Below are 23,370 nucleotides of genomic sequence, written 5' to 3'. Positions count from 1 at the left end.
TATTTGGATAATTTGCAATCTCTAATTCTATAAAAATTGCTAGAACTCAAACATCTTTCTTAACAATATTTCTGGTGAAATCAAATTCAAAACATAATACCTGGGATTCCTCCTTCTCCTAACAAGAAATTAAACTTATTAGGTAATCTGTACTGTTAAACACTCCACAAATTCCAATTTGCAAGAAGTATACAATATAGGATAAATAATAAAAGGTGTGTATAGGGGAAGGCTACAATAATTCCAATTTCTGCTACCTCAGCAAGTTACTGTACACATACCACATCAATATAACAGAAATGGCACAGTTTCTGAGGACACATTCCACATTTTATTTACAATTTAAGACTAACGTTAATCTCAAAATCACATATCCATACATCTATTTCCTTTTTGTTGATTTCACTTAAATGTAAATGCATGGTTTGTCCAACAAAGACTGTAAACAACTCTTCACCGCGTCTGGTACATGGAACACCCAGGAACAGCTTGTAACGGAAATCCGTCCACCTCCCCACAACAATTTTATTATAAATACAGGTATCAAAACAATCCTGAACGTATTTTTGATACTACTAGTAGTCAGCACCTATACCGCTTCAAAAATGAACACATTTTGTGACAATATTCATTGTACCTGCTATTTTAGACAATTTCAACGGAAGCTCTTTCACTAAGCAAGAGCACGCCGTTCCGGGTTTTCCTTCTCGAGCTTTCTCTTCAGAAACACATCTGCTTGCACAGCCATCTGACTCTTCTCGCTGTTCTTCCACCTGGAAACCTGAGTTCCACTCTGAGTACTCCAGGTTCATGCTTAAATGACGGTGCCTTAACAAGAAAAAAAACTGTGCTGAATTTTCCTCCTGTTACCTGAAAACATAATGGGTGTACATATATTAAATATACTCTTACAGATGTCCAGGTCATGTTTACCAGCTGGAATTATCTTACTTAATGTGTGGGTATTCTGCATTGTGATATTTAATCAAGACATTAACATGAATAGAAGGTTGTTGATTTAAGACAAGTTTTAAATCCACTAAAATTAATTGTTGTATGTTTGTCCTTCTGGTGGCTGTGGAAGCTTCATATTTTCTTTGGACATCATTAGACGTCTTAGCTCTTGAAGTACAACTTTAATGCTGTATGAATTTTGCCATTTTGCTAACACTGGTATGCTCCGTGCATCCACCTGAAAGGAGGGGGAAAAGAGTAAAATTAACTACCAAGTTTAAAGGGGTCTGGCACCAATTTACTAGACACACTTTGATAAGAAGTGCTTTGAAAAATTCATAGCCTGGCTCTATTTTCACAAAGCAAACATTATGAAACTACCGGTTCATATAATACTTAGGGAAAATATTCCTTCTTCAACAGGTGTTTCCTAAAAATTTGTGTCCTTTCTGTGTGGTGCTTTTCTGTAAACGTGTAGTGAACTTCGGTCATCAGAAATAAACAAATGTTATATAAAATAACTACACGTAAACATATTTACCAATTCCTTCTTGATAAGGTCAGAGGTTTCTCTCCATTTCCAATGCCACGACCCAAAGTCTGGGCAATGACCTCCACCAGGATTAAGGAGAGAACTGCGAAGCCTGACCTCTGCTTTCAGATCTCTCTCCCGTGTGTTCTCCGCACTGTGCTAAATTCATCTTCCGCTGCAGGAAACTGGCAGGATGGGGCTGGAGCTCCTTCAAAGCCTCACCCCCAGGTACTTGCCATCTCTCGGCCTGCGTGGCAGTTCCCTGGAAAACCCCTCCCGCAGGGTTTCTCTTTGTCTGACCTCAGAACTCACCCACGGAGGACCACCTAGTCCCCGGCCCACCCCTCCACCTGGTGTTTGCCAAAAATAACCAGTGTCAATTGTGTGACACCTCAGAGACACAAACTACTATGTACAAAATAAGCAACAAGGATGTACTGTACAACACAGGGAAAGATAACCACTATATTGTAATAACTTTAAATGTAGCATAATTTATAAAAATACTGAATCACTATGTTGTACATCTGAAACAAATATAATACTGTAAATCGACTATATACTTCAATAAAAAATAAACATTTTTTTTAAATTAAAGAAATTGCTTAAAGTGTTTAACACCTCTGCTGGGTGAGGAGATGGTTAAGAGGAAAGCAGGAAGGTGACCAAATACTTCACAGGAAAGGTGGGAAATTAGATGTCCAGTGAAGCTTTGAAAAGTTCCAACACACGCCTGTGAATCTAGAAGACACACATGTGCAGGGCTGTACAGGCTCAAAAGACCTGAGAAGGCCATATACTCTCACCTATGGCTGACCTTGAGCAACATATAAAGAATTTGATTATGCACCATAACCAAGTGGGATTTAGCCCAGAAGGGCAAGGTTGGTTCAATATATAAAAATCAATCAATGTAATACACCATATTAACAGAACAGAGAGCAAAAACCATGATTATCTCAACAGACACAAAAAAGCTTTGACAAAATCCAACAACCTTTCATGATAAAAACACTCAACAAACTAGGTATATCAACCCAATAAAGAGCACCTACAAAAAATATACAGCTAACAGCACACTCCATGGTGAAGGACCGAAAGCTTTCCTCCTGAGATAAGACAAGACAAGGACATCTGCTGCCATCACTGCTACTCAACACTGAACTGGAGGCTCTGGCCAGGCAACTAGGCAAGAAGATGAAATTAAAGGTTTTGAAAAGAAAGAAGTGAAACCATCTCTATGCGCAGATGCCATGGCCTTGTACACAGATCCTAAGGCAGCCATTAAAGGAATTGCTGGAGGGAATAAACAAGTAGAGCAAGGCTGCAGGGTACAGGATCCACAAACAAAACCTCGTCTGTGTGTTTGCAATGAATGATCTGAAAAGCAACTCAAGGAAACAATGCCATTTACAACAGGATAAGAAACAGAAGTGTAGGCCATGTACACTGAATACTATAAAAAAACTGTTGACAAAGACATCCCATGTACATGGATCAGAAGACTTAATGTTGTTAAGCTGACAATACTCCTCAAATTGATCTACAGATGTCACACAATCCCTATGAAAATTTCAACTGCCCTGTTTTTTCTTTCCTTTTTTGCACAGCTGGACAACCTGAGCCTTTAATTCATATGGAAATGCAAGGAACCCAGAATAGCCGAAACAATATGAAAAAGAACACTTACTACAAAGCTACAGTAATCAAGAAGGGTGTGGGACTTCCCTGGCGGTCCAGTGGTTAAAACACTGCACTTCCATTGCAGGGGGCACGGGTTCGATCCCTGGTCAGTGAACTAAGATCCCGCATGCTGCGCAGGTGGCCAAAACAAACAAACAAAACAAAAACAAAGGGTGGGGCTCACACAAGGATGGACATACAGATCAATGGAATGGAATACAACTGAGAACCCAGATCAATGGAATGGAATACAACTGAGAACCCAGAAGTAAATCCATGCACGTACAGTCAGAAGATCTCTGACAAGGATGTCAACCATGGGGAAAGGACAGTCTCTTCAATAGATGGTGTTGGGACAACTGGACATTCACGTGCAAAGGAATGAAGCTGGCCCCTTAACTCAAAATGGAACAAAGACCTAAATTAACAGCTGAAACAATAAAACTCTTAGAATAAAACAGGAGTAAATCTCTGTGACGTGGGATTTGACAATGGTTTCTTAGATGTAACAACTAAATACTTTCAACAAAAGAAAAAGTAGATAAATTGGCTAAATAAAATTTTTTAATTTTTGTGTTGAAAACATCAAGAAAGCAAAGAGACAACCCACAGAATGAAACAAAATTCATGCAAATCATATACCTGACAAGGGGCTCTTGTTCAGTAAATTAAGAGCTCTTAGAACTTAATAATAAAGGCTAAATATCTCAACTAAAATGTGGGCAAAGTGGATCGTGGTAGACAGCTGTTATGGACTGCATGTCTGTGCCCCCCAAAACTCATGCGCTGAAACCCTGACCACCACGGGAAGGTACTAGGAGCTGAGGACCTTGGGAAGTAACCATCAACAGGTTTAGCTGAGGACCCAAGGGCGGAGCCACCAAGATGGGATTAGGAGAGACCGAGACTGGAACTTGCTCTGCCCTCCCCGTGAAGACCAGCACGAAGTCAGTCGTCTGCAGCCCCCGCGGGATGACGGTCCTCACCAGAAGCCGACCGCGCGGGCACCCTGATCTCAGACTTCCCAGCCTCCAGCCTGTGAGAAATGATCTCTGCTGTCCAAACCACCCCCGGTTTATGGTATTTTTGTGACAGCAGCCAAACTAAGACAGCAGCTTTTGTGATGGTTCCTGAAGATCTTCAACTCCTGACATTCACGTCCTATGTGACCCCTCCCTGGAGTGTGGGCTGGACAGAACGCTGGGGTATGACTTCTGACGTTAAGCTACAAAAATACTCCAGCTTCCATCCTCTTTCTTGCTTTCACTCCCCTGCTTTGCAGGTGGAAACCAGCTGCCGTGCTGTGAACTGCTCTGTGGCCTCTGGCTATAGTGTATGATAAGGAACTGAAGCCTGACTGAGAACTGACTACTGCCAGCACGTACGTGAGTGAGGCTGGAGCTGCATCCTTCCTCAGTCGAGCTTTCAGCAGAGACCACAGCACAGGCTGGCATGTGGGCTGCAGCCCTGTGAGAGGCCCTGGGCCACAGTCCCAGCCCACAAAGACTGTGAGACAATAAATCCTTGTCGTTTTAGACGGTTCTGAATAGACATTTCTCCAAAGAAGGTAAAAAAAAAATGGCCAATAAGCAGGTGAAAAGGTGCCTAACCAGAGGAATGCAAATCAAACCACGATGAATACCAATCAAAAGAAATCCTGATGCCTAATCCAGTCACTCTATACACACACCTACGCTCCAATAATTAAACCAGTACTTAATTTCTCTGCTTCCAGGTCCCCACTCCAGCCTGACTATATGAAGCGTTGGTGGCGATGGACAGTCACAGGCACGTACACACAGTGAGCAGGACAGACATGGACAGCCCTGGGAGAGCCCGGGCAGAAGTCAGTCAAGCTGAAGACAAGCCCCACCCAGACCCCACCTCAGCAGACATCCTACTGCTTAGGTGAACGCCCTAGAGCAGGGCCACTGAAAGCACCTTTCACGGAACAGCCCAAGGCCTTGCACTGATTTTTACTGGTTCACCACAAGATAAACACAGAAATTCAGAGTGGCCTTTAGAGAGTTCTACAGCAATCTGACGGAGAAACTTTTATCTTAAAAAATCTGAGCTTGGATTTTCTTCTTAATTTCATTTTGCTAGTAATTCACTTTCATTGCACTTTATAAAAATACTGATCCATAACCTACTGGAACCCACGAACGCCCAGTCCTGAGAAGCGTGTTCTAGGGTATAAGAATACTTGCATAAGAATGTTCACTGTAGCAATCTTTTCAGTGAAAACTGAAAACAACCTAAATCCCCAGCAAACGAAAAATGGAATATTACACAATAAAAAGGAACAATCTAATCTGCATGACATAGCATGGATGAAGTTCAAAAATCACTGACATAGGAGTCCACACAAAAGGGATACAACATAGAAGCACACACAAACGTGCACAGTAAAAGCACAACCACGCATGAAAATGATAAACGCCAAATCTGAGATGGAGCCACCTCCGAGGAAAGAGGAAGGGGAAACCGGGAAAGGCACAGACAAAGTTAACTGTATAATGCAGTCTTTCTTTAAAAAAACACCTGTTACAAATAAGACAAAAATGTTAAGGTTTGAGGAGGGTAAGTGGAGGATGTTGGTTACATCATTCTCTAAAACCTGCCTGTGTGTTAGAAACAATTCTTTTAAAAACGCCAAAAATAAAAACAAAGAGAAAAATGATAATCAATTTATAGTAACTGCTACAAAGGGGAAGAATAAAAGAGTGACTGTAGCAGAGTAACAAAACAGACACAGTTCAGACTGGGAGTCTGGACAGAACTCTCTGAGAGACACTTACACAGGGAAGTGAAGAGTCCGTAAGGATGTCCACCCAGGAAGAACAGAAAGTGCAACGGTCTTGAGGCCAAAGGAAAGGTGTGCAGGGCAGCGAGCACCGTGAGCCCCCAGGGAGCCAGGGTAGAGAGTGTGCACGTGTGGCTGAAGCCACTGCAGGATTTTAAAGCACAGAAGCGACAGGACACAACCTGTGCCTCAGAAAGATCCCTCCGCTGCTTGCTTTGTAAAGAGTGGGGGAGGTAAAGCAGGAGAATCAGAGAGGCTGTGCCGGGCCCAGACAAGAGATGATGGCCAACATTCACTCGGTGGCAACGTAAGGAGAAAAGTAAGACCGGACTCGAGTTACATTTTCAACAGAGACTAACAGACCTTAATGGTAGAGGGTTTAAGGAGGAGAGGCAGAGAAGGAGGCATAATGTCCAAAATGAGATCAGGTAAGCTCGTAAAGCAGGTCGGAAATTTAATCCTGAATTTCCTAGTTCCCACAACAATGTAGAACTCACTATGAATTCCTAATTTGCAGAGTCTATAATATGAAAACAAACCAGCAGATGTGAAGCACAGCTATTCCTGGTAAAGAAATTTCACAAAAATATCTTCCTCATAAAGGCAAAGTTGTATGTCATAAAAGAAACTCCCTAAACAATATCCATTCTGTAAATTCAAACTGTTTCGTAATCCTGCTTCCATCACATCTCTTAATATTACTTGACACAGAAATAGTTAAGTATGCACGCTGTAATTTCTAGAATAACCACTGGAAGAACAGAAACAATGAAAAGAATTGAGAACAGCCATTTCAAAAGTAGGAAAGAAACAAGAAACACGTGTAAAGATAGAAATCACGAGATAAGATGATTATTACACCTGAACGCATCAACACGTTGTACAATAAATGTCCGTGGACTGATGCCCTAGCAGGCAGGGCAGGGAGGACTCTCAGGGCCCAGCACCGGCTGGCGCGCCGCACGCAGGGAGGTATGGGAGTGGCCCAGCAGGTCCAGGGCTGAGATGCCCAATAACGCTCCTCCAGTCAGGGTCATGCTTTTGTCCGGTGCACCCAGCAGGGAGGAGCCAGCCCACCTGGGGCCCTGGGGTGGGGTGGGAGCCGGACGGCCAGCTGTGTGTCCAGGACCCAGCCTGCTGCTGGAAGCATGCTTTCACACAGGGGGACTGAGCACATGCAGGTAAACACACTGGGCAACAGAAGGCAGGTTTCTCACCGCGGAAGGCAAGAAGTACAAGCATAGAAAGGATGAAATCTGGAAAACGCCCTGCAGTGTTGGAACAGAACTGGACATGATGGTATAAACTCATGGTTTGGGATGGATGATGGACGGAAGAGAAGGAAAGAGGGAGGGAGGAAGGAAGGCTAGCTGTACAGATGTGATACTGGGGCTAAAACTATAAAGAAAAAGTGAGAGAATATAAAAGAAATGCTCCGGATGTTAATTACCATTGCTGGGGAAAGGGACACAGGGACGGGATGATAGGCGCACACAGAAGTTCAGGTAACGTCCTGCTCCTATGACAGATGAGGTTCCTGCTACTATCATCACATTACCATGCTTCTAACATGTATTCTGCATGTGAGCGAGCTCGCAACACGGTACCTCAAGAACCTGCACTTCAAGTTCTAATACTCGTATGAACCTAAGACTCGCACTGGAAATTATTTCCGCTCACTTCCTTCTGTGAGTCAGGTAGAGCACATCATTTTGATTTATCTGCTTTAAACAACCATGCTCAACCACGACTGTCTGTTCCCGTACAGGCATACTTGTTCCTCAGAGAAAAACCCCCTCTTCATGAATATTCATCCTTTTAATCTCACCAATGTACCTTAACCCTAAAGAAAAATAACATTCAAAGAGAAATAATGACTATCTTATCACCAAGTAAGGATTCAGCTGAAATATGACTGCTGAAGCAATTAATAAAACCCTCACCTCTATCTAGGCTAGTACATAAAGGTTCTTAAGGAAAGGTCCATTCAAAAGAGAAAAACAACATGAGATAAACTGTTTTAGACTTTCTGCTAAACAAAGGCGCTTTTGTTGTTGTTGTTTTAACATTCTCCTGACTATATATTTATAGGTTATGTAAGAATAAAATGACTACTTTAACTTACCATTCCACTGGAATTATTTATTCCATTCATATTAATTTTGGTTACAAATCTAACTGATGGAGGTGCTTCTGGGTATTTAGGTCCACATTCTACTTTCAGGCTATATATTCTGTTTTCATAATTTGTCTGGAAGGCAAAAATAATAATAATAATATTCAAGTGCTAATCAAGAGGGAAAGTACAATATAAATGTACTTAATATTACCATTTGTATGATCAAGAATTTACTTTTCTACAAATTTATTTGATCTATATGGTTAGAAAAAATACAGCAAGCACACTTAAAAGTAGAGATTTTATAAAATTAAATAATTCTACAAAGTAATATCAAAATGATCAGAACTTGCTTTTGTAGTACAGACAATGCCTGTAACAAATTAAAAAGAAAAAAAAGACCATTTAAATTCAGATTTTACTAAAAAGTCCATATTGTGGCTTGACCTGTGTCACACATATATAAAGGTTCCCATTTTTCCAGGACAATTCTGTTTATTCTCACTGCTCCTGTATTAATTATTAATAATACTTCATTTCATTCTCAAAAGGGTCTGGCTGGACAATAAATTATATGGTTACCCCATTTATACAGCAATCAATATATCTTCTGGTATAAACGCCATATTATACCATTGTCCAGCACTAGAACAATGAATTCATACTTCTTATTAGTTACATTTACATTATTACTTCATTAATTTTGTGGTCCATTAAATTCCATTATCTAAATTCAGAGATACAATAGCCAACTTTTATTTTTCCACATCATTTAAAAACAGGGTTTCTTAATCGAGAAGTTGAACATTACCATATTATAAAACAGCCATTTCAAAGCTACCAGACTTAATGCTTCTAGATTTTTCAAGGCTTACTTTTATGCCTATAATTAACTCTTCTTTATCCTTACGGCTTCTGTTCACTCGGGAAACTTATTAGCGTGCAATTAAAACAAGAAAGTAAAAAAACAAATGGAAGTGGCAATTTAATACCTGTTGATTCCTGTATAAACATGGGAAAAACGAGGTTAACCATCTGTAGACCTCACTTACCCCAACTGACCCACAGCCTCCTCTCCCTTAAGGAAGAGTTCTCCCAAGTGGAGGCCAGGTCTGGGTTATTAAACTACCGTAATTTAAGATGTACACAACAATCTTATACATATATTATTAAATATTTCAACATTTTAAAAAAGAAACAGCTGGATAAAACTCATCCAAGTTTAACAGCAAACATATATTAATAATATGCCCAGGACCTGCAGAGGTTTAAACAGGACTAAAGGTCAAGGAAATCATCTTGTCTGTTGTTCTCCAATCACATGCACATCAGCCTCTCTAGAAAACTTGTGTTAAAAATAATAATTTTTTTAAAATGATACAAATGAACTTATATACAAAACAGAAACAGACTCACAGACATAAAAAGCAAACTTATGGTCACCAAAGGGGAAAGTGGGAGGGGGAGGGGTAAATTAGGAGTTTGGGGTTAACAGATACACACTAGTATACATAAAATAGATAACCAACAAGGACCTATTGTAGAGCACAGGGAAAATGATACTCAATATTTTGTAATAACCTACAAGGGAAAAGAATCTGAAAAAAAATAGATACATATGTATGTATAACTGAATCACTTTGCTGTGCACCTGAAACTAACACAACATTGTAAATCAACTATACTTCAATAAAAAAAGAAATAAAAGGAAAAAAAAATTTTTCTTAAATAGCCCCTGAGAAATTCCATACTGTTAAAAATACTCAAAGTACATAGAAACAATTAGAACTCTCATACTTTGCTGGTTGTAGGGAATGGTATAACCATTTTGGAAACAATATGGCATTTTCTTATAAAGATAAATAAGCACACACCTCCCCTACCATGTAGGAATTCCATTCCTAGGCATTTTATCCAAGAGAAATGGAAACAAACCTATGTTCATGAGAAGACTTGTAATCATAGCAGCTTTACTTGTAATGGCCAGGGAGTACTACGATCAGGAGAAGCGATAAGCACATTGTGGCATCTCTGTGAAACACACCACTACCCACTTCATGGAACAACACAGCTGATCCCGAGACACTAAATGCCAAGTCAAAAGAAGTGGGCCTCCAAGCACACACATTGCACGATTCCACTTGCACAAAGTCCTACAACACACAAGACTACTCTGGGGTGTAGGGAGTAGTGACTGGGGCAGGGTGGGGATGGGGAGGGGCACAGGGAATTTCTGGGGGCACAAACATGTTCTGTATCTCGACATGGGTGCGGGGTAACAAGTTCCATTTGTCGAAAATCATGGTAATATCTATGCATTTCACTATATGCAAATTATACCCCAATCTAAACTAGCCTACAATGATTAAACATCCTAACTTTTGGTGCCTTGGATTAATTTCATCACCCCTGGATTTTAAATTAACAGCCAAGTCTTTCTGTTGTCTAACAAAAGAGTGAAAGAAAAGAGAGTAGTAAAAGCAACTAATGTTTATTAATTATGTACTACAGATACTCTCTTATTGTCTAATTATTAATTCATTTAATTCTCAAAACTTCTAAAGTAAGTATACATATAAGGAAACTTGGAAACGTTACTAAACATCTAATGCTAAAAAATGCTGCTTCAGAAAATTTAATATACAAACATATATGGAAAAACAAAATTGTTAATTATATAAATCCAAATAAATAGTGGAAAAACATAAAAAACCAGGGATCTTAGTAACATATAAAAAACCGAGAAACAACTAACCAAGTAACAGAATGTTAAGGCAGGAATTCTCCTATTACCCTAAAGCTGGGGACAAAATTGTTCTGAATCTGGCACCTTCCAAAGAAAAACCATCTAAGCCGAGATGCCGCCCCTGCAGGTTTTATTAAAAGGCAGCTGAGCAGCTGAATGAGTGCTGGGACCACCCACTTTCAGCCAGCACCCCAGGCCTCAGCGAGGCGGGGAAGCCTGGCTGGAAGGACAGGGCCTCTCAGGGGTGCCTCCTGCGCCTCCCGCTCCACAGGAAGGGGAAGGGGCTCCAAGACAACCCCCCCACCCCCCACCCCGCAGAAAGCGGCAGGGGGCAGCATCCTGTCTCTGCGCCCCCCGCAAGCAGGCCTAGCCCCATCCCTGGCTCCCACTGGGCACAGCAACCCAGCGAGCTTCCTGTGGTTCAGCGACACCAGGAAACAGCTAGTTTGGGGGTCCTGCTGATGACCCCAACCGGGTGAGAGAGACTGGTGAACTAGGTTACAGGGCAGCCCACAAAACCATGGAGGGTCTTATGCACAAACTCCAAAACGCTCTTCAAGTTTCAAGTCTCTTAGAGGTGCAGCGACCAGAGAAAATCCAAATGTAAATAATTTCGCATGTATCCTCCACCCAGTTCAGACTGTCCAGTCTGCAAGCCGCTCATTAGGTAAGAATGCTCATAAATTATAAGCACTTACTTTTACCAAAAAGACCATGGTGATACTGTTCACAGGCAGTGAAAATCAAGGTTTTCATTACAAATACCAAGTTATAAAACATCAAGAATTCTAACCATCAGGATTTTATTTGCTTCCTCACATGTCTCATGGAAAAATCAGAGCACTGGAGGGAAGAGGGAACTTGTTAGTTTAGCAGAGTGCACAAACTCTGCAAAGGAATACCAGAAAATGCAAAACATACATTAATTCATTCTCTGAAGTTAACATTGCTAATTACCTGACCATTTTTCTTTTATAAAAAATCAAGAGGAAATCTAAACTCTACCCAACAGCAAAACAGTTGAAATGCTCCCATCACAGGCAGCAAACAGTATACAAAACCAAAGACTAAAAAAAATTTCATATTTGTGTTCTTTCCAACAAGTCAAAAAACATACAATACATATTTCCAAGAGTCACTGCAGGGTGCGCAGTAAATGGTGCCTTTGAGTAAGGAATGCAATGCAGAAAAAAATTTCCCAGTCTGAAAAAGATTTTGAGTAAAAATAGAAAGTCATAAACTTGAGAAAGACCTAAGAATAAAACAGGTCTGTTGCCAGCAATGCTAGAAAATATGCAAGAATCAGTCTTGTCTACATATTTTATAGATGAAAACATGGAGGCCAGAACATTTCCATGGCGAGTCAACTGTCATTGGCCAACAGCAATGTGCACTCAACACAAACCAATTTAGAAACCCTGATGACACACACAGCGGGTTAGTAACATGTTACATCAAAACACACTGTTTGCTCTTCCCAAATACCCCTCCGTTTCCTCACCTTTTCTCCTCTCTATCTGGAATGTTCTCCATCCCCATCACCACCTTCTGAAATCCTACCAGCCAGTCCTTTAAGGCTCATTCCAAAGGCAACTTCCTCCACTGTTCAGCCTTCCTCAATTATTCCAGCTAGAAGAAACATATTCTAAAGTCCCGCAGTGAACTTTCTCTGCCATATTCAGAATCTATCATTTGTGTTCATTTCTTCTCCTCTACTCAACTGCAAACACTTTGGCAGCAATGATCGTATCAGTCTTTTCCCCCCAATCCTCCAGAAAAATCAAGCATCAATAAATGTATACAAAATAAGTAAAAAGTGAGGAAGTGTTTCAGTTAAAGTTACCATAATTATTTATTTTAATATCAATATTATAAAATAAAATGCTTACTCTAAAGTGACAATAAATATTAATAGAAAAAATATGTAATTTATAGCACTGACCCTTGGTGGCCCAATAATCATGCCTGTCCACCTTGTAAGTGTCATATCTTCATCATCTTCAAGGCCCCAGCTAACCGTACCATCGCCTACTCCTTTTTGTCCTTCTTCAAGTTCTTCCAACAAGCGAAAATTACGAGGAACTTTAACGCCTATACAAAAGAATGTCAATGTAAATGTAAAAAGCTCACAATTATAAGGGCTACACATATTCAAATTCAGCTTTTCCCAAATTAACCTTTAAAAATTATTTCCCAAAAAGACAAAATTCCCTTTAAAATGCATTCTGCCCCCAAAAATGCTGAATCTAAAAACCCTTCAAAATGAAAACGCTAAAGAAAGCACTGTTCCAAACATTAACAGCAGTACAGAACATGTATATAAATTCCTAATCAATCAATTTTACACTGACACAAATCAATCATAAGGGAATCATCGTAAGTGATTATTTTTCCATAATTGAGATTCCTGTTCCTCAGCCAAGAACACTACATCGAATAAACAGGCGTGACCAGAAAGTTCATAAAAGCTCCATTTCATTAGCATATACTCTCCAGTAATCTTAAAGAAGAGAATTACGTTCCATCTGTAAAAATGCACTAAGAGGTACTATTTTTGAGAATGCTGACCCCACCCTCGGTCCTGAGCCAGTCTGCTGGCTGCCTAATAACCAGGGGGCCCCGTCTCCCCTGTCAGCGGGTTGGAGGCTGGAGAGCCAGCCTCCTGGTGGATGTTTCCTAAGACACGTCCTTCTCCTCTGGGCCCAACCCAGCAACAGTTTCACAATCCAACAGCCTTTCTCACACCTCCACTTCTTTAGACCTCCTCATTCTACTTATTTCTAAAATCTTAACACAGAAATGTTCCTCTCTGCCTAGAACCCCCAGCCTTTCACAGTCCCTACTCCCTCATTCTCACTGAACCTGGTCTTTGCCACCATTCTGACCTCTAACCCCTGGAACCAACCATGATTTGTGCACTTTATCACAACCTGTCCTAGGATCACTGGCCTGGCCTCTCCAGAGGATGGACCCTGTGGTTTTCCGTGTTCTCAACAGCATCTAGCATGAAACACCCTCCAGCCCCACTGCACAAGTCTTGAAAAAAATCAGGACCTTCTCCTTCTGGCTCTGGAGCACCGCCTCTCTCCCTCCCTCCCTCCCTCTCACATGCAAGCACACACACAATCATGAGGCAGGAAAAAAAGTGACGTCTCTTTTAAAGCGACTATCATTTTGTATAACTTATCTCTCTTGCTGAAACTAAAACATCTCTTTCAGTTACTAATTTGTAGTAATGCATCTGGACAAACAATGGCAAGCCAGTAAGTACTGCAACTTAAAAACACTAGCCACGGGGCTTCCCTGGTGGTGCAGTGGTTAAGAATCCGCCTGCCAGGGCTTCCCTGGTGGCGCAGTGGTTGAGAATCTGCCTGCTAATGCAGGGGACACGGGTTCGAGCCCTGGTCTGGGAAGATCCCACATGCCAAGGAGCAACTGGGCCCGTGAGCCACAACTACTGAGCCTGCGCATCTGGAGCTTGTGCTCCGCAACAAGAGAGGCCGCGATAGTGCGAGGCCCGCACACCGCGATGAGGAGTGGCCCCCGCTTGCCGCAACTAGAGAAAGCCCTTGCACAGAAACGAAGACCCAACACAGCCAAAAATAAATAAATAAATAAATAAATAATAAAAATAAAGGAATTCCTTTAAAAAAAAAGTCTTTAAAAAAAAAAAAAAAAAAGAATCCGCCTGCCAATGCAGGGGACACGGGTTCGATCCCTGGTCCGGGAAGATCCCACGTGCCGCGGAGCAACTAAGCCCGCGCACCACAAGTACTGAAGCCTGCGCACCTAGAGCCCGTGCCCCGCAACAAGAGAAGCCACCACAATGAGAAGCCTGCACACCGCAATGAAGACCCAACGCAGCCAAAAATAAAATAAATTATAAAAAAAAAAAAACTAGCCACTTTATGTGCTGTGCTTCATAAAAAAGGCTTGAAAATCTTGGGCCACAGAAACATGGAGCTGTTATAAATCACAAAAACAAGAGTACTCATTATTACAACTACAATAACTAGTAATAACCATTTGTTCAGGATACACTGTGTGCGATTTTAAATAAATTATCCCACTTGATCCTAAAAGCACTCATTTTACAGTTACAGAAACTGAAGTTTGAAAGAGTTAAGTGACCTACCCAAGGTCACACAGTTACAAGCGGCAGATCCAGTATTAAAACCCAGTTTCTAGACCAAAGCCACTCTCTTAACCGTTGGGTTATACAGCGAGCCATCCTGGCAGCATCGTGGGCGCGGCCCAAGGCCAGCTCCCAGTGCTGCTGCCTCCGAGACAGGGGCCCCGGCCCCGTTTTCTCATCTACAAAAGTGAGACCACGGTGGCTTCTGCTCCAAAGAACCACTGTGAAAATTAAACGAGGTAATCTATCTTAACAGAATAAATGTTGACTATGACCATTTTAGTGTCCATAGTAAGTAAAATTACAAAAAACTTCCATTCACCTCCATCTACGTTTTGGGAGAATTCAAGCTCTCTGTACAGTCCTGAAGGTGGGCCCCCCGGAAACAGTCCCCTGAGCTGTAAGTTTCTATGCACATAACACTGGGACAACTGCTATTCCCTGCAGCTGCACAGTCAGAATCTCCACCATCTATTGCTACTGACTTGCTTTTTAAAGGCTTCTTAAAGGACCTTGATTACCCTTACCATTATGAAGTCATTCCCCAAGAAAAATTCTAAATTTGTGTTGAATTTTGTTGCCTCCTTTTTATAAACAATTCAGTCAGGTGAGCTTTACGAGCATCCAAAAGTACAAAGTAAACAATGTAAAAGTAATGTTTCTTTTTACATAAGTGCCATAAAAATGATAAACCTAGTGACTGGTAAACTTTTCACCATTTCTATGCTGCATTTTGGGGAAATAGTTCTAAGATTAATGGATCAATTATTGGCAATGTTAACATTTAAAAGATTATAGCAGCTAAGATTATTTTGTTTTTAAAGTATGAGACTCAAAACAAACACCAGTGAGCTACATTTTTAAATTCAGGGCTAGAGTACTCCGGTTTTACTTCACCCAACCACTAATGTCTGTGAAGAGAAGACACCGCGAGATGGGGATGTTGGTCTGTGAGTGTTGCAGTGTGTGCATAAGCTGCCCTCTGGATCTCTTGCCATGTCTGAGCCTTCTTCTATTAGTTCCGAGTGCCTTTTTCCTATGTGTGTGTATGTGTGCATGTTGTTGTTATGACTGTTGTTGTTTAATAGTTTTAAATACTTTAATCCCTTAGTCTGGGATCTTCATTAAAAGAAAAAAAAAGCAGCCCATATACCCACCCCTTCCTAGCTGAAACTCTTTTAAAATGCTGTCAATTTTTAGATCCAGAAGAACCTCAGAGACCATCAGGTCCAAAACCTAACGCTTTAGAGAGAGTTCTCACCAGGAAAAGTTAGGTGATAATCCTAAAGTCACTTAACTACCAGTTAGTTACCAAACCAAGTCAAAAACCCAAGTCTCCAGGCATCCACTAATCTAGTCTCCTCCTTACTACATTACAATGAACCTCCATTCATAAGAGGTAAGACCCAAAATAATATTATTCAAAAGTAAAATGCTGAATGCAAACAACCTAGAAAACATGCTTTCAGTTTTTAATCTCAAGGCTATCAGATTCCTAATAATGTACCTTTAATTCCCACAATACCAAAAGTAAAGGCATAAACACTGCCAAATAAAAACTAGAATGAGTCTTGAAATGCTGTTTATTAGTAACATGGATTTCCCAATTATAACTCATAAATATTTTTACCTTTTTCAGTTATAAGGAAAAGAGCCCAAATAAAACCTTAAATAGTAATAAATCTGTCAATCTATCCACACAAACATAAGAAATGACAGCAAAGCAAATTTAACACCACTTTGCAACCAACCATCTAAATTAAGAAAGCTCTGATAACACTAAAAAAAAGAAAAAAAAAAAAAAAAGATGAGGTGGTATAGTTTTGAAGAGGGCCAGGTGAATTCCAGTTCTACACTCTGGGATGTAGAAAACCCAAAAATAAATAACTATGAACATTTTAGTGTATTTCTTTTTAGATTACTTTCCATATATAGTAATATATGGTTTCTGTGTTTTTTCCCAAATGATATCATGACTCATAATTTTATAACTTGCTCTTTTCCTCACTTACAAACATGTTTCTATATGAAGCATAATCAAGTACCATTTTTAAATGTCCTGGTGAATAATATTAGTCATGTTGGGGAACGGGGTGGGCAGGACTTCACTGGACACCCTTTCACACTATTTGACCAGGTGAATCCTCATCACCTACAGAAATGAAAGGAAAACCCCCATACAAACAGAATGAATTTCTTCCATCTTATCTGCTTTCCAGCCCTACTTAGCTGGTCCTCACGAACACCCGGCTCCCCCGCACTACACGCCCAGAGTGGCGGTGGGAGGTTAGGGGAGGGAGTGTCGGGGCGCCCAGCTTACGGGCCGGTCAGGCTGCGTAACTGCCCCTGCAGAGTTCTCTTAGGCGCTCGGGCTTCTGTCACCCTTCGACACACCTGAGGGGGCACGCTGCTAAGACGGAACTCCTGAACAGTCCCGCTTGTAATCTGAGTGCTTGCTTCCCGTCCCACTCTGGGAGTTCGGAGTCCCCGCAAACTGCCAGCAGGCTGACTTAGTTAAAATGGACATACTTACTGAGCATCTCCTCTGCTCAGAGGAGGCAGAAACATTAAATTTTACCTTATGTTGTTTTAACATCACCATTTCACTAAGTAAGAAAATTAAGGCTTAAACTACTAGGTTGGGCCACATGAGTGAAACTGCTGATGTTCAGGCATCTCTGCGATCAACAGAAAGTGATTTTGCAAGGTTCACCCTAACAACATGGAGAGCTAGTGGGGGAGGCGAGGCGAGGAGCAAACAAGTCCCAAAGCCCAAGCTGCCGCTGCCCGCCATTACTCTCACTCCCTCCCCTCAGTCCCAGATGGCACGCACATCCCTGGCCCTGCAAATCTGATGGGAGGAGGAACACGTCATGACCAGCCGTGGGGGCAACTGCCAAAAATAAATCCTGCTCCGAACGCTCGTAAAAAGAGCCTTTCCATGTATCACACACCTGGGTGTGCGCGAAGCAAAATATTTCCCTACCCAGGGAAATAATATAACTGTCATTTTATATTTTTCAAAGTACTTTCCCATACAGTCATCTATCTGAATGAGGGAAATATCTTTTGAGGTATGAGGGGCAGATATATCCACATTTTCACAAAGATCAAAGACATGCAGTAACTCACTCAAGATCATGGCAAGCCAGTAGCTGAGTCAAAAGTGAAATTCACATTTCTCAGCATGAGTACAACTCTTTCCATTACTGTATACTGCATACTTCAGAAAATAAAAAAGAAAGCAGGGAAACTTCAGAATGTGTATGACTTAAAATACATATTTTTCAAAATATACACATTGTTGAAATTCACTATATAAACAAAAACATACAGAAAGTTTTAAAATTCAAGTCTAAGAAACAGGGACTTACCTTCTGATTTTGCATTGCTTAAAATTATATATTAACAGAAGCATTTATAAAAGCTCTCTGTGAATAATATTTTCTAATTTTTCAGAAATTTAAGACTCAAATATTTGTTTGGTTTTAACATTCTTTTCTTCCTTAATGGGATGAAACAAAGTTAGGAAAACACCACATGTAGCGCAACATGCATTAGGCAGCAAAGCACTGGGAAACCTGTATTTGATTATATCCATTACTTCTACATTAATTCATCCCTTCACTCAATAAACCTCTGACTACTGGATGTAGTTACTATGCTAGGCACTTGATACCAGAAGGACTAAAACCTTTGTTTGCCCTCAAGAAGTTTACAGTCGATGAGAGGAGGACAGTTAAAGAGATAGCACAACACAAAGTAACACATCCTCTGGGGACACCTGGGAAGGACAACCAACCCCAAAGAATGGACAAGGAAGGTCTCCTTGAAGAAGAAACTCTCCAGGTACAACATAAAAGAAACCATTCAGGGGGAGAGTAGGTGAAAATATTCAGGACATCAGTGGAGAAAATTAAAAAACATAAGCAAAGAATGTCAAAAACCTGAATAAACAGAACAATCTGCCTACATGAGAAACTCACTGCAAATACATAAGTTCTCCTCAAACTAAGCCACAGATTCTTACAATTTAAACTGAAATTCCAATAGCATTGTTCTTGGAACAGGACAGAGTCCTAATATTCTTATGGAAAACTTAAGGGGCAGGAATTCGGAGAAAACTTTTAAAGAAAAGGAAAACAGAGGGGATAACTTCCCTAGATGTTAAGACTTCCCCATCAGCCAAAGAAAGTAATTAAGATAATGTGAAGTCAGTGCAAGAATCGACAAACAGACTAATGAAAAAGAAAGCCCCAAAACAGATACATGCATGTATGAAAACAGGATATGTAATAAGGGCAGCATTAAGAGTCAGCAGGGGGACTTTCCTGGCAATCCAGAGGTTGAAACTTCGCCTTCCAAAGCAGGGGGTGCGGGTTCGGTCCCTGGTCGGAGCTAGGATCCCACACGCCTTGCGGCCAAAAAACCAAAACATTAAAACAGAAGCAATACTGCAAAAAATTCAATAAAAACTTTAAAAAATGGTCCACATCAAAAAAAAAAGAAAGAGTCAGCAGGAATCCACACTAAAAGAGGACCAATCTTGAATCATGTACCAGAAAAATATATATGTTATTATTTTGCTTTAAAGAACATTAGTGGAAAACTGGCAGTCTCAACAGGGCCCAGAGATAAAAGTTCGGTATCAAAGTTAATTTCTTGATTTTGATAATTATATTGTCGAGCAAGAGAACGTCCCGGTTTTCAGTACACACACAGTGAAGTATTTAGCAGCGAAGAGGGACATGTCTATAACTTATTCTCAAATGGTTCATTAAAAAAAGTATGTCTGTGTGGACGGAGGGGAAGAGGGAAAGAAAGAGTACACACGCAAGCACATGCAAAAATCTTAAATATTAGCAGGGGGTAGGATTTCCTCATACTGTTCATGTAACTCTTCTGTAAATGTGAAATTATTTCAAAACAAAAAAATAGGGAAAGAATGGACTGGACTGTTCAGCAAATGATGTCAGAAAATTTTATCCACATGGAGAAATAAACTAGATCCCTATCTCACAGCATACATGAAAATCAATCCTAGGCATATTAAATGCCTAAATGTGAAGAGCAAAACATAGACTTTAGGAAAATATATGATATCCTCCGACCTTGGGATATAAGAAAGGATTTCTTTTAAAAAAAAAGCACAAACCAAAAGATTGATAAACTTGACTAAAATTTAAAAACCAACTCGACAAAAGAGCCACAGACTGTTATGAGTAACATAACCAGAAAATGTCAGCCTCCAAAATATACGAAGAATTCATCCTATGATTCAACAAGGAGAAGAAAATAGTGAACAAGGAGGTTCACAGAAATGGAAACGGATGTACAATAAACATATAAAAAGGGTTCTCAACCTCAACAGTAATCAGGGGAAACATGAATTAAACCATAATGACTCTCCACCAGACTGACAAATATTAAGTCTGGCAATACTTGGTTTGACAAAAATGTAGAGATGGAGGCTCATTCACTGCTGAGGTTGGCATAAACTGGTACAACTCTGGGAGGAAACTGGTAACATTCACGGAGATGCTGGCAAAGGGTTGGAGGAAGGTAGGAATGCTCACTTACCATGATTTCTAATCGTGAAAATTTAGAAACAACCTAAGCATCACATGGTATAATCCATTACAGAATACTGTTGCAATTAAAATGAAAGAATTAGAGCTACAAGTATCAATCAATGTTAAAATTTTACAAACATGTTGTTTAGTAAGTGTACAGTTGCAGTTTTACAAGGTGAAAAGGATCTGGAGATTGGCTGCACAACAAAGTGAATACATGATATTGCTGAACTGTACAGAGGCAGTTAAGACAGTAAATTGTATGTTACAAACACTTTACCATAATTAAAAAGAAAAAATAAACCAAAAAAAAAAAAAGCTATATATCAACAGACCTTTACTATACTCTTCCTGAATACATACATATCTAGCAAAGGTATAAAAATGTTTGTGGAATATACTCCTTAATCAGGATAGTGATCACCTCTGGGCAAAGAGGAAGGGGCCTAGTACTTGGAAGGGTCCTGGTAATGTTTCGTTTCTTCAAGAAACAAAAAACCTGAAGCAAGAATAATTTATTAGCGTTTGAGAGAGCTGGGGGTGGGTGAACGTGTATTTATGCATTTTTCTGGTGTTTAAAAATCTTTCATCTAAAAAGCAAAGGAGAAACAGTACCCAAACACGGAGAGAAAGAATGGTAGGCAATGTTTGGGGATAGCAGTTGAGTATAAATGAGCAAAGAGCCAGAAACTGCCTGGAAGGACAGGTGTGCTTGCAAATTCAGACTTCACCTGCGGCGATGAAGACCAAGGGAGGGGTTTAAGCACAGACTTCAAGGACAGGAGGGCAGAGGGGAGAATAACATTGGCTGTGATGAAAGAGCAATCAGGGAAAAAACGTTAAATGCCTCCACTAAGAAAAACGTGGTTCGTTTTATTGTTCTAATTCTGTGATTTTATTTATTTCCAATAACCAAAACTAAACATCAAGCACGAGCTAGGAACTGTGCTAGGCCATGGGATCTCACACTGACAGTCCCAGCCCCAGCCCTCATGGAGCCGACAGCGTATCAGGGCAGCAAGACACAAATCACAGCGTATGAGAAGCACTTAGATGACAAAAGCAACAGGAAAGTTTCCTAAAGTAGTAGTTTTGCTCTACCACAAAACTAGACAGGTGACTTTGGGCAGTGTCTTTTTCTTACACTCTGCGTACTCTGATGTAAAATGTGGGACTAAACTACATGAGCCCACCCCAACCCAGCTCACTGACCCGCACATACAAGCCGACTTCAGGAGGGGTCCGGCTGGACTGGGGAGAAAGGAGAAATCCTGTCCCCAGGTCTCTGCCCCACCTCCATCCTCAGCTTCAGAACCCTTGCACAACCACGTTATTCCTAAAGCTCCTCCCAAGTTTAGGATTCTTGAATTCCATTTGGAGGACTGTTTCAGAACATCAGACATGACCCTATCCTAAGAAGTCCAAAAAAAAAAAAAAGCAAAAGGGAAAAAGTAATAAACATAAGGTATAAAAATTTTAAGTTGATTTTTAAACTATTAAAACCCTATAACATCAATAACCAGTTACACTGAAGTAGTAAATGGATAATATGTATTTCATAGACAGATATGAAATACAACTGATAATCCAACAAGAAAATGAACCAAAAGAGAAAATAAGAAAAACATGCAGCCTTGAAAAAAAAAAAATGACATTACTGTACTTCCATCAAAAAATAAAAGCACAGTAAACACAATGCTGGCAAGACAGTGGATAAACTACATTTATCCATCCTTACACCTCACTGGAAATTGACTACACCTTGCTGAAGAGGGAATTTGACAAAATATAACAAGAATTTTTAAATATTTATATGCTTTGATTTATACTCCAGTCTGTGAAATCCACCCTCAAGAACAAAGCACACAGAGTGTAGCCTGCCTCAGAGCCAACTGTGAACAACCCGTCTCCTGTCTCCAGGCACGTGCCCTCCTGGTCAGAGGCCAGGGCTACTCCCCTCCCCCCGAATCTGGGCTGGCCTTGCCACTTGTTTTGGTAGAACGTGGTGCTGGTGCAGTTCTGGGCTGGGACGAGCCTCGTCAGAGCCCTATAGCTTATGTTTGGTTTTCTTGGAAGCCAACCACCATATAAATTCTGACCTCCCAGACACTACTGGGATGCGAGGAAGTCCAAACAGGGCACCTGGACTGGCCACGTGGACGAGAACCAAGACGCCTGGGCAAAAGGCCCAGCCCACCGTCAGGTGAAGGGAGACGAGCAAAACCACCCAGTCAGCCCCCGAGTCATAGGAATAAATCACTGTTTGAAGCCATATATCCATTTCAGATATTAAAATTTGTCTTAGAATTGATGAAATATGGCAGATGAAAATAAATCTGAAAAAAATTTCAAACCAAACATACATCTGAAGCATCTGTACTATACCTTCAAACACAAATCCTCTGGATTAGAGGATTTGCAAAGTGCCTCGAACCCGTGGTATGGAAGCTGCATTATGTACAGTAGAATGTGAGTCATGCTACTGGTACTCTTTAGGTGACAGCCAAAACCACTCTGCCCCCAGCCACTCCCCCAAATTTCTGCAACTCTTCTTACAGCCTATGCGCTGTACACTAACTCAGGTAAGGAAAAAATAAGCAGCTTCGTGTGTTTATTTAATGAAAGTATTTGAACACAAAATATCCTTTTAGTACTGCTTCACTTCAGAAAAGTAAACTCAAAACAAAATTTAAAAGTAAAGCATTGTAATACACAAAGGGGGAAAGCTAGATTTTACTTGAGCCATTTGTTTTCTCATTATTAAATCACTCACATAGAAATTGCACCATAAGGAAATGACAACATCGGAGGCACTCAATAAA

At 40.6% G+C, this 23,370-nt stretch overlaps 1 protein-coding gene across 3 annotated transcripts in view; it reads right to left on the bottom strand.

The window, feature by feature from the left end:
* Window positions 1–308: 308 nt before the first annotated feature.
* Window positions 309–23,370, bottom strand: part of UBE2V2 (ubiquitin conjugating enzyme E2 V2) — a 30,142-nt gene continuing 7,080 nt past the window's right edge. For 2 of the 3 annotated variants that reach the window (XM_082433938.1, XM_082433940.1), the window contains exons 2-4: window positions 12,783–12,931; window positions 8,101–8,226; window positions 309–1,192 (exon numbers count right to left, since the gene is read on the bottom strand). In XM_082433938.1, coding sequence (XP_082290064.1) covers window positions 1,046–1,192; window positions 8,101–8,226; window positions 12,783–12,931 — 422 coding nt within the window. In that variant the 3' untranslated portion in view covers window positions 309–1,045. Of the gene's footprint in view, window positions 1,193–8,100; window positions 8,227–12,782; window positions 12,932–18,107; window positions 18,133–23,370 lie in introns of those variants that run through there. The other variant, XM_082433939.1, reaches the window with a different exon arrangement.

This window comes from Balaenoptera physalus (genome assembly GCF_965194825.1).
Source record: "Balaenoptera physalus genome assembly, chromosome: 17".
NCBI lineage: Eukaryota > Metazoa > Chordata > Mammalia > Artiodactyla > Balaenopteridae > Balaenoptera > Balaenoptera physalus.
The sequence above is the reverse complement of the archived record's forward strand: the minus strand, read 5'-3'. Positions and strand labels throughout refer to the sequence as shown.